This window comes from Lepisma saccharinum, chromosome 10 (genome assembly GCF_977018435.1).
Source record: "Lepisma saccharinum chromosome 10, izLepSacc3.1, whole genome shotgun sequence".
In the NCBI taxonomy this organism is placed as follows: domain Eukaryota; kingdom Metazoa; phylum Arthropoda; class Insecta; order Zygentoma; family Lepismatidae; genus Lepisma; species Lepisma saccharinum.
In genome coordinates, this window is record NC_139238.1 from 22,450,472 (window position 1) to 22,462,376 (window position 11,905).

The following is an 11,905-nucleotide window of genomic DNA, read 5'->3' on the forward strand; positions in this document are numbered from 1 at the left end:
ACACATATTGCACCCTTCGATGATCGGGTGATTTTGCCTGTCTTAACGCCAAGAAATGTCTTCCACGCGAAGGTCAACATGACAGGAAAGCAAAGAGGGTCACGTGACTATTGGTTACGTGGAGTGTTGTGCTTCTCCACGTCCCCAGTTCTTGATCCACATTGCAGAAAAAGTAGAGCTGCATGCAATATATGAAAATAGGTTGTTTTCAACTACACGCTTAATTATGATTTTCCCAATTGTAAATCTATCAGACGTGTCTCCCGATTTAGTCGGGACAGTCTTTTACTTTGAATTCCTGTTTTTTCATAGGCGTAACTTGACGGGAGCAGAAAGGGCATTTGTAACCTCCCCCCCAAAAAAATCAGGTTTCTTAAAGCTGCTAAAACAGGAATTAAATACTATGATTTGACGCGTCCAAAAAAGTATTATATTGAAAGATTGTTCCCAAATACGTAGATAGCAATTTAATACTTTGAAAGTGTCTCAGATTTGTTTATTATGTCACATCTTAGTGTGGCACAGGTCTACTACAAAAGTGGAATTTCGTAACAGAAATATGAACCCACTCCTTTTATTTCGTAGCCGATTTCATCTTGAAACTGAAATTAAGAATATTAGTTAACAAGGTAAAAAGGTAAAGTGTTCCCCTGTGCATAGCACCACGCCATGAAGGCGTATAGGGGGTGTGGGGGTAACGCCCCACACTTTCTTGATCCGGTCGTGAGTGGGGGTGATGTGATCAGCATCACGCCCCTGACCGCCTTTACCCCCCAGGGTTTCCCCCAGGTACCCATGTTATTCGACGCTGGGTAGACGCCGGGACCGCTTCCACCGTTAACAAGGTCATTGGTAAACAATAAAAAAATGTGTTAGACCCAATTCTTTAATACCTTATCATAATCTTTATCGCAATTTTAAATTTTGTTGTAAGTCCACTTTATGCAAAAAAAAAAAAAAAAGGTAAAGTTCTCACCTGTGCTTAGCGCTACGCCATGAAGGCGTATAGGGGGTGTGGGGGTAACGCCCCACATTTTCTTGATTCGTTCGTGAGTGGGGGTGATGTGATCAGCATCACGCCGCCCAATACTTTCTTGATTCGTTCGTGAGTGGGGGGTGATGTGATCAGCATCACGCCCCTGACCGCCTTTACCCCCAGGGTTTCCCCCAGGTATCCATGTCATTCGACGCTGGGTGGGCGCCGGGGCCGCTTCCAACGTTAGAAAAGTTCCCGGGCTTGAACCGGCCGGGGATCGAACCCGGGGCCTATAGCATGGTAGTCAGACGCGTTACCGACTGAGTCACCGGCACAGATAGACTAATCTGAACTGCATACAGTTTAAAGTGGGATCCGAACCACTATGTGCGATCACCTGGTATCGTACCCGAGACCCCTTGATTACAAGGCCTTACCACTACGCGATCAGTGAGGCGCACACAATCTTTGTATTTCGACCTTTTTAAACCTATATGTATCATATAAGAGGTTGTTTAACGTTGCTATGCCTCTATGGATTATATATAGCCAGTATTCGAGCACATAGCGCCAGGTTTCATAGAATATAAGCTTCTCTTGTATGTTTATGGTTTCCTGTCTGCAGTATTAAAACTGGCAGGTTCCCGTAGCTTTTCTTTCAATAGTCTTCCAATGGTTGCATATCATATCACTCAAATTTGATTCATTCGTTGCGAACACAATCCCCGATGGCGGAGTGGGATCGTGGGCGCCTTGTAATTAAGGGATCCCGGGTTCGATACTCGGTGGAGGAACATAGTGGTTCGGATCCCCCTTTAAACTGTAGGTCCATTCACGATTAGCCTAACAGGACATAACGTGAACTTAAGACACCAAATCAAGCAACCAACACAATCCCGTTATTGTCCAGATTATCGAATCCAGAGCCTTCGTCGCGAATAACATAAGCAGGAAGACAACGTGAAATAACCGAACAGAAACAGAACCTAAAACCTACATTGGATAGATTGGATTAAGTCGACGATACAGCACGGGTTCTGAAATGAAACAGAATACGAAAGTTGAGGGACCTCTATACGCATCCACTTTTCCTCCACTCAATGGGGAAGATATCCTTCTAGCTGAGAAGCCTTTACGTAGGAGTGCCCTGAGGGAACTTCAAGGCCACGACGATAAAGTGTTCTACGTGCAGCGGCGTATACTCTGGGTCATCTAGGTAATCGCAGATGACCCGGCTGTATTTCTTTTTTTTAAATATATATATATTATATATATATATATATATTTCCTCGCAATATTCTTCCAAACCAATTTCGATGCATACATTTCCTTGCTTCCAGCGCGCGAATACTTCCAATCGTTTGCCACCGAATGTCCGGGAACCTTTCTCCAGCCGGTGGAATGACTTCAGGGAATCTCACCCTGACGTCATTCCTCCCGCTTTCCTTACAACCCTTGGCGAGGAGGGAGGAGAAAGGAAAGAGGGGGAGGAAACACTGCTTTTCAGGCGCGGTGATTCCGTGCCCAGGGTAAGCTCCTTCTTGTGAGAGTCCACCGGTCGCACTCTCAACCTTGAGAGCCTTTCCCGTTCCCTCCGCTCAACTAGGGAAAACATACCCGGTAGAGTGCGAAGAACAGGAAAACTGAATAACATGGGTAAACCAATTCTACGCTAATTTTCACTTTACATTTGCTTCTGTCTTGCTGATTTCTGTTACTTGAACATAAATTTATCAAAAGGGAAAAGCTTAAATATTGAAGATGAAGCAAACTGAATTAAAATTCAAGGCTTAAGCAATTAAAGCACCTATTTGCTGACTCCCCCCATCCTTGTATTTACAAAAATAGTGATTGTTTCTCCTCTCTAATCTTCAAAAGCAGCGAGAATACTTCTCTCACGGAACTGAATATTTTTTTAAAGGGAAACCCCCCTCCCCGAAATCCTACAAATATCTAATTTAAAAAGTGTATAGTGGTAATTCATTTTACTTCATTAGCAGGATTAAACACTTTGCTTAATACGTTGTAATAATCTGAGATTCATCTTCAGGACTTCTAACCCCACTGCTTCAAATTTATGTGGCGGCTGCTAATAAGGGATGATCCCCATCCCGAAATAAAATTCTGACTCTGACCTGCAATGATTCGAACTTTTAAAAACCTGTCATTTCGAGCTCGGAAAGGGATTTTTTTTATTATTCATAGGGAATTTCATTCTGAGCCAGGAACACAACAACAGAAGTTTGGCGCGTGAAACTGAATGCGTGTAGTCGTTGGCTTCGTGCTGTGCTTCGTGTTTATTATTTATTTAGGTGTTAGTGTTTGTCGTGATAGTGCTGTGTTAAAGGGTAATGGATGTGATACAAGATTTGCTGGTGAAACCTTTTGGAACAAGATCTTTTCAGGAGAAGTTGCAAATTGTTAATACAGGTAGGCCAGTGTCATCGCTTGAACTTATTTCTACACACAAAGACAAAATCGGGAATATGTGAGGCATTTTCGCAAGCAAATTATGACAAAACACCATGGTTGACAGGAAGTATAAGTGTTAATAAGCTTTGCATTTTTGTTCGCCGTGCTTACTTTTCGGGGCTGAAAAGAATGTATGGACGCGTGATTGTAATCTTTGCAACACTTGTGCCAAACATGAAAAATCCAAAAGTCACATAACTTCCTTTGTTAAGCTGCAATCTTTCGCCCAGACACGTATTGACGTGCAACTGGACAAACAGCGTGCTTTGGATGTAGTACGGCACAAGTAATCGGGTCCTGGAGTAAGTTGAATTTTGCACTTAAATTAATATTGCGGGTTTTTATTTCACTAGTGCACGTCTTTCATTTTTGTATTTCACAGGCTGTTTTTTTATAGCTTTATAATACTGTCTTGTTTTATTATTTGAAATTCTACGCGTATAGTAAACTGCAATAACGAGAATTAATTGATTGTGATCGTAGCAATAAGACAAACATTCCGACACAATATTCCTAAATCCAATATGGAGCGTGACATAAATTGCACGGAAACTTTTGGAGTTTGAGGATCAAAAGGTCGGAGATTACCCACTCGTTAGAACCTGCATACGCCACTGTCTACGTGCAATGACGGGACCAAAACATACGTCAGATAGCTGTGTTCCTCCTTATTTCGTACGCCATTGATAACTGGAACACGTGACCTCGTCTTTGGTAGAGCAGAAGCCTGCTTGCTTGCCACCACCCTTTAGTTCAGTGACCTTCGCCCGTAGTCAGCAAGAGTGAATGACTCACCATATACTTGTCTGTGAGGCTACACAAGAATAGATATTTCGTTAGTGGCTGTAAGTATTGTTTCATCTGCAGTTATATCAGTTAACATTTCAATAGTTTTCTAATGGTTACGTTAGTGATAAACATGTAAATTAGTTCTCGAGAGTGAACGCTTTATCTATTTGAAAGGGGGATTTTTATAGAGCCTGCATGTATTATTTTTTCCTGAAACAAGAAGAAATTCGAAGACGCAAAAAGAGTTGTATAAGAGTAGTTAACAAAAGGAAAAAAGAAGAAGAAAACGAAAATGTAAATGCTGAAATAAATTATGGTAGAGATCGAGTGAATAACATTTTGTCATGGGGCCTCCTCGATGGAGTAGTGATAACGTCGTCGCCTTGTAATCAGTGGATCCCGGGTTTGATACACGATGGATGCACATAGTGGTTAGTATCCCACTTTAAACTGAAGGTCGAGTCCAGATTAGCATATCTGTGCACCAAACCAAAACTAAGAAAGAAATTGTCACAGTGTAAGAAAATTTCATGTTCAACCAGATACGAAACAAAAGGGAATAATATATTGCAGTTTGGAGTTCACATCTGTAGCATCTAACCAGCACAATTATGAATCGCAACATATCGTATCAGATCCATTTTTATTATACATGTATGATAATATAAGAGAAGTAGAGGAAAGAGAAAACCAAGCGAAACACGGACGCCTTCTCCAGAATTTCAAATCTCGTTACATAAGGTTCTGGGTTGGAGTCCCGAACAGGCATGACTTTCTTGTTCTTGCCCTTTTATCTGCTTCATTTCATCATAATTCATCGTTATGGTTTACCTGCAGGGGAAGAATACTGGCAATAATTGCCAATACAAAGCCAATGACAAACAGAACAACTCGATTACGGAGGTGCCAAGAAGAAACGAGACTTGACAGTTTCTCCGTCTCTCGGTTTGTCGAATTGAAAATTGCTCTCCCGTTCTCGGTCTCGACTAGTTAAATATAGAAATCGAAAATGTATGTGAATGAATATACATGTATTTTATATATTCCGGTTTTGTAGGAGATTTCGTGAGAGATGAAATAAGTACTCTTCCATCGTATTTATTTTTATAATTTTTATTCCCTGTTCGATGATCGCGACGATAAGGACGAGTGACCATTACATGAAATTGATGACGAAATAGTCAAACACCCCCGACAAGGACGGTACTCAAACCCGGGAACTTTGGCGACGATATCGAATGTCAATCTCTTAATGAGCTTGACCACCGAGCCTGCTTAATGTTGTTTCTCTCAGGAAATTCGTAACTGTCAATATCCCACATTCACTATCATTTTCTTCATAATTTATCTTATTGTTGTGATTAACCTGAATTCAAAGAATTAGTTAAAAGGCAAAAATGCAAGATTGAATGTCTCTGATGTTACTTCGTGCCGAATAATATGACGTGGTATTATGATATGAATTTATTAATCATATAATATGCCTATTCATTCCATTGATTGATCCCAATTGAGCACACAAAATATGCTATAATGTCCACTCCATGGAGGAGTGGTTAGCACAGCGCCCTACGATGCCATGGGTCCCTGGTTAGAATCTCGACTTGGGCGTGGGTGTCCTTGGTAAGTGTCCCTTCATCAATTTCATCATAGCATCACTCATCTTCATCGTCGCTATTTGCCAAAAGTGAAAGAATAGCAAATCTAAATAACAAACATCCAATCAAATCGAACATCTCTACCGATTTAATTCTATACGGTACCGAATTCCCACTTTATTACTGCATCTTAAGTCATTTTACAGCATCTCAATTGTTTTCCGATTCGAAAACATTTGGAATGTTGTTTTGTGCAGTTGATTGTGCATTGTTTCGTTGTTTGGATTGTTTAATTAACGTCGCATTAATTAGTTTTAGACCAATCGTGACGGGGGAAGCAAGAGCACAAAGAAAGCGAAAAAGACAAGGAAGAGACCACGGCTTTCTTTAAAGATAGCATCCCGTGAATACAACTCAAGTGACTACAGAATATTATGAATAAAATTTATTTCGCCTTTTCCTTTTATTTCTGTTTCAGTTATTTTACTTCGCTTTTCTTCTACCACTCGCGTTACTCGTGTCGGTGAGGAAGAATTATAAACTCGTGAAATGGACGATGGTACAAAAAAATATATGCCTCTACCACGGTTCGAAACTGTCAGTACAAAATATTGTCTTATATTTAAAGTTTACGGGCAAATATGGTTTGTCAGGTAGCAATTTTCGCTTATCTCTTTCTCAAGGGGTTCCATTGCCTCTCTGATGTCGTAGTAGTAACGTCTTCGCCATGTAATGAAAGGCTTCCGAATTCAATACCAAGTAGAGAGGCATTTGGTTCGAATCCCATTTTAATCTGTAGGTCCAGTGCATGAACTAGACTTAAACAATTAACGTGTGGCATGTGGTCTGTGATGAGAACCATCATTTCAGCGAACCTTCTTGACAATGACTCTAATATCACTTGATAGAATAGTATTTCCTTACGAGTAGCTCTTGTCAAGAAACCAGTTCCTGAAATTTTCTTCTGGAGGCATCGTAGCACCCAGCTGTTTGTTGTGGCTGGGGCACGAGTCATGTGACTCATGCTATCAAAGCTCAATCCTTCCCGAGAAGTCAGAATCACCAGGCAAACTTAAGCGAATATTTTGTTATTTGGGTTGCATAAACAACAGGCTTTAAGACGTTACGAAATTCTACGTCTCGTGGCCCAGGTATTTTTTTCTAAGACTGTACACGGACTGCAAAATGCGGATTTTTCATGCTTATTCCTGCGCAATGCAGTGGATATTTCTTCTCCACTGGTAAGTATTACTATTACAGCTAACATGGATGTAACCAGTGGCTACCAGTAAGCAACACACTAGGCCGTAAGATTTATTACTGATTTAAAAATCTCTTAAGCTCTTCTCTAAGAAAAAGAAAGATCGCTATCCAATATTGGAACCCCGCTACTGCAGAAATGTGCAAGCAAGCTAAACTGAACCATCTTTTGTCGAGAATTGAGTTCATGTCTATTTGCGAGCTCGTTATAGAAGCATAATGTATGAGCAATCTGTGGCTTGATTTAATGAAATCCTCACCTCTTTATTCTCGATTGTAGAGAATGCGAGTTTCATGACCAACATTGTATTGTGACGTTCTTTGTGACTCAATGTGTATTCTTTATGCATTCAAAGCGTTGGTTCGAAATTCAAGGCAAAATACAAACATTTTTTTCCGAAAGTGATTTACTTTGTAGGTTTTGAACATGCATGTCTGTCAAGCAACTTGCTCACAAGCGAGATAATGCCAAGCCACATTAATTTTCATCATACACTTGGTAATCATTTCAATGAAATGACAGTTATAAATATTATCAAGATATGAGCTAGACTTCGAATGGTAGAATAATACAAATCAGATTTGTGTTAGAACTTTGAAGTGCAGCGTGTCCGGGTTGTAACTGACAATTTTTAAATAGTTATTACATTTCAACAAACCGAGGTTTTTGTTAAGAAAGCATTGAAAAAGAATTGGTACATTTGTGAGTTTGCCTCAGCAAATTTTCATACATGTACAACTAGCTGTTGCGGCGCTAGTGTCGCTCAAACAGGAAGGCGTTGAACAGGAAAAACCCCAATACTCTCGCCGTGTGCACAAGGATCCTCTGTCACGGTTCTTTCAAGTACGTAAATATGGCTTGGTATTGGCTCGCTCAGATGTCTTCTATTGTACAGCAACCCCATCGTGTTATAACATTATAAAGGCAGCTTTTGCTATTTCTAGTAGGCAAAACTATGCTCTGATGTTTAAAATGTACAGCGCAAATACAAACGCTGCAATGCTAAGTTTGTCTGTAAAATCACGCAGTTATTATTTAAAATATAATCTTAAGTTAAATAAATTCTGAGAATTATATAGATGTATTGTACATTTATTTCTACTGTTTTGTTACAAAAAATATTCACGGTGGTTAAGTTGCTATGGTTCATGGATTTGGGAACACGTGCAATATTTACACCTCCACACATTTCTTCAAAAAATCCTGGTTATGTAGAGCGCTTGCCGTGCGAGTAAACACATGGTCCTTTGCCTTTCTTTGAGGGGGATTTGGATCTAGACATCTTCTTGCCTCGTGCTCTGTCCTTTGAGTGATGTTTCTTAGGATCTGACTTGCTCCTGGATCTGCGTTCTTCTTTGCTTCTTGATGCAATGTTCGAAGCCTTGTGCTTTATTTTTGCTGGGTTTCTCGACCTGCTTCTAGATCTTGATTCTGAGCTTTCGTCTCTTTTGCGTTTACTTGCCGATTTCCTCTTCCCGCTTTTAGAATGACGTTCTTCAGATCTGCTTCTCGACTTCTTTTCTCGGTGTCGCTTTGACGACATGTCTCTCTTCGCTGAATGATGCTTGCGAGATGCGTGTTTCGACGGACTTCTGTGTCTTGATTTGTCTCTGCAATGGCCTTTTTCTTTTGAACCATGCCGTGATCCGTGTTTGGACTTGTTTCTTCTACTTTTGGATCTGTGTCTCGAGCTTGATCTGTCCTTCGACCGGTGCCGTGCTTCATGGCCTTCTTTGGAATGCTCTCTTCTTTTGTGTTCATGCATCGAACTCTCCTTTCGTTTAGGTGATTTCCTATTGCTGTGATGTGATGACTTAGATCCATGTTTTTTGCAGCGACGCCAGCGATGCACAGACCTCCTCCTTCCCTTTTCTCCAGAAGAAGACCTAGACCTACTTCTGGAACTCGATTCTGAACTTTCGGCTCTTCTGCGTTTGACTGCTGACTTTATCTTCCTGCTTTTAGAATGGCGTTCATCAGATCTGGATCTCGATCTGCTTGTCGACTTGCTCCATGACCTTCCTTCCTTGTGTCGCTTTGACGACTTGTCTCTCTTCGCTGAATGGTGCTTCCTAGATTTGTGTTTTGGACTTCTTGATCTTGATTTCTCTTTGCAATGGAATTTTCCTTTGGAGCCATGCCGTGATCCGTGTTTGGACTTACTTCTTCTACTCTTGGATCTGTGTTTCGATCTTTCTCTGCCTCTCGACTTGTGTCGCGATTCATCACGTTCTTTGGAATGTCCTCTTCTTTCGTGTCCATGCCTCGATCTCTCCTTTCGTTTTGGCGATTTTGATCTATCTCTGTTCTTCGACTTAGATTTGCTTCCCTTGCCTTTTCTACATATTTCTTCCAAGCTTATTTTTCTTCTGCTGTGATCTGATGAATTCGATCGACGTCTTTTGCAGCGACGGGTGCGATGGTCAGACTTCCTCTTTTCTGAGTCCTTTCCTTTTCCTCCAGGAGACCTCGACCTGCTTCTAGAACTCGATTCTGATCTTTCCCTTTTACGTTTCTCGCCGTGTTTTCCCTTCAAGGTTTTTCGACTCTTGGATTTGGATTGATGGTGTTCCTTCTTCCTTCTTTCTCCTGAACGAGACCTTGATCTGCTTCTGGAACTCGATTCTGATCTTTCCCTTTTGTGCTGTTTTCTGCATTTGTCCTTCATGCTCTTTCGACTCTTGGATTTAGATTGTTGGTGTTTCTGCTTTGCTCGTTCTCCAGACCTTGATCTGCTTCTGGAACTCGATTTTAAACTTTCTCGTTTGTGCTTTTCTCCATACTTATCCTCCTTGCTCTTTCGACTCTTGGATTTAGAATGATGGTGTTTCTGCTTTCTTCGTTCTCCAGACCTTGATCTGCTTCTGGAAATCGACTCTGAACTTTCTCGTTTATGCTTTTCTCCATACTTATCCGTCTTGCTCTTTCGAGTCTTGGATTTAGTTTGATGGCGTTTCTGCTTTCCTCGTTCTCCAGACCTCGATCTGCTTCTAGAACTCGATTCTGACTCTTCCCTTTTGTGTTTGTCTCCATGCCTACCCTTCATGTTCTTTTGACTTTTGTTTTTCGATTGATGGTGAGACTCCTTCCTCTTTCGGCTGCCGTGGCATGATTTTCCTCTCGCCTCTCTCTTTTCAGACTCTCTCTTCTTAGATTTCCTTCTCGAAGACTTACTTGTTGATCTGTGTCCGCGTTTTTCTGACCTGTATCTGGACTTCTCTTTACCGCTGTGCTTCTTCTTGTCTCTGTTTGCAGATTTGTGCGAGCTTCGGCGTCGTCGTATGCCACTTATCGGCGCCATCTTGTATTTTCGGAGTCTCTTTATTCTCTTTTCCCAGGGTTCACCGCATATTGGCATCTGCGCTGGAGCAGGTGATTTTCTCAGCGTGGTGCCCTTCAAAGTACCAACGAGCTCCTTTGTGAGCTTATACTTCCCTTGTTTGACCTCCAGGGTGCCATCTCGAACCTCCCGCCGAAGGGTTTGCTGAACTGCTTTGTATAGTAATTCTTTGGAGACGTTTGTCTTATATTCCTTATGCATATAGTCTGTGACGTCAACTGCTGTGGACCCATGTCGATTCTTCAGGTTCCTTATCACTTGAATTACCACTGTTGATAAACTTATTTTGGGCATTGTGGCTTCCTTTCATTAACCTTTAATTTTGACTGAAGAAGCCAAAATAAGCGTTGGATATCCTACACTCTGGAATTAATTTAGAAACATGTTGAACATTAAGATCTTAGTGAATTGGCTTCTGTTTATAGTTGTTTCGTAGATACAACTGAACTGGGTTGTATTGTTACAATTGTTGATAGACGTGAGCTAGCAATGTGAGACTGGGCAAACCCAACAAAAAACAGAAAACAATAAATAATAATAACGACATGTTAAGTCTGCGAAAGGTCTTTGAACGTTGTTACCAGATATAACACTAGCATAACATTCGAGAATGAGTATTAAAAATATATGAATGTATATTACAATTAAATATACTTCTGGACGTATTTACCCGGCATTTTTACAAGTGTATAATACATTCCTTTCAACACAGATAGTTTTGACGTGAATTCCTTTATTACGCGTATTATATCCCTTGATATGATTATTTAGATCTTAGAGTTTAATAATATTAATACATGACAACATAACGTTTCAAAAAATAACATTTCCTTTAAACAACTGCATTCTAGCACACAACAAAGCATTACATTTTAGCTTCAATTTTTCTTTTAAGTGATAGATAGTAATAACAGTTACTCTATCATTTGGTCCATAATAAGCTTATAAATAAAATTTATTTTCATAAAAGTGGAAAGTTCTTTCACTACTTAAAATTTCTCGTTTTATTTCAAATTTGCATGTATTTAGCAAATTTACAAATTCAGTTCAGCTGGCTTGTTCTTGTTTATACTAAACTATCGACAATTTACGACCTATAAGATTATTTGTTCATTGATAATATTACACATTAATGTAAGTCTACACATCATAAACTTTGTCCTACACAGACTTTCTTTACAACTTAGCTCACCTTGACTTTGCGATTTTCAAGTAAACTTGTTAACTTTTATGTACGTACAAGGGCTACCATCTTTGGAATTCGCTGTCTATTCATGGTTTTATATGCATAGTACTTACTTATTATCTTATATACGTGAAACACAACTAGATCTATTTTTTCAAATGCTTACCGCTTACTGTGTAGTGCAAGGCGCGCTCAAAGAAGATGAATCACTTATAAAGAAAAATCTTAAGGTGTATTTTACATAGCCTTGAAGAAAAATAAAGAATATTAGATTAGCACTTAA

The 11,905-nt window shown here is 40.1% G+C and overlaps 1 protein-coding gene across 1 annotated transcript; it reads right to left on the reverse strand.

The window, feature by feature from the left end:
- Positions 1-8,200: 8,200 nt before the first annotated feature.
- On the reverse strand, positions 8,201-10,858 carry LOC145994246 (uncharacterized). Its single transcript, XM_083130347.1, has one exon. The coding sequence runs from the start codon at positions 10,728-10,730 to the stop codon at positions 8,304-8,306; it is 2,427 nt and encodes an 808-aa protein (XP_082986473.1). The 5' UTR covers positions 10,731-10,858; the 3' UTR covers positions 8,201-8,303.
- Positions 10,859-11,905: the final 1,047 nt, after the last annotated feature.

Bases quoted from the DNA above. Each gene is read 5' to 3' on its own strand.
- LOC145994246 (XM_083130347.1), bottom strand. From the start codon at position 10,730: ATGCCCAAAATAAGTTTATCAACAGTGGTAATTCAAGTGATAAGGAAC.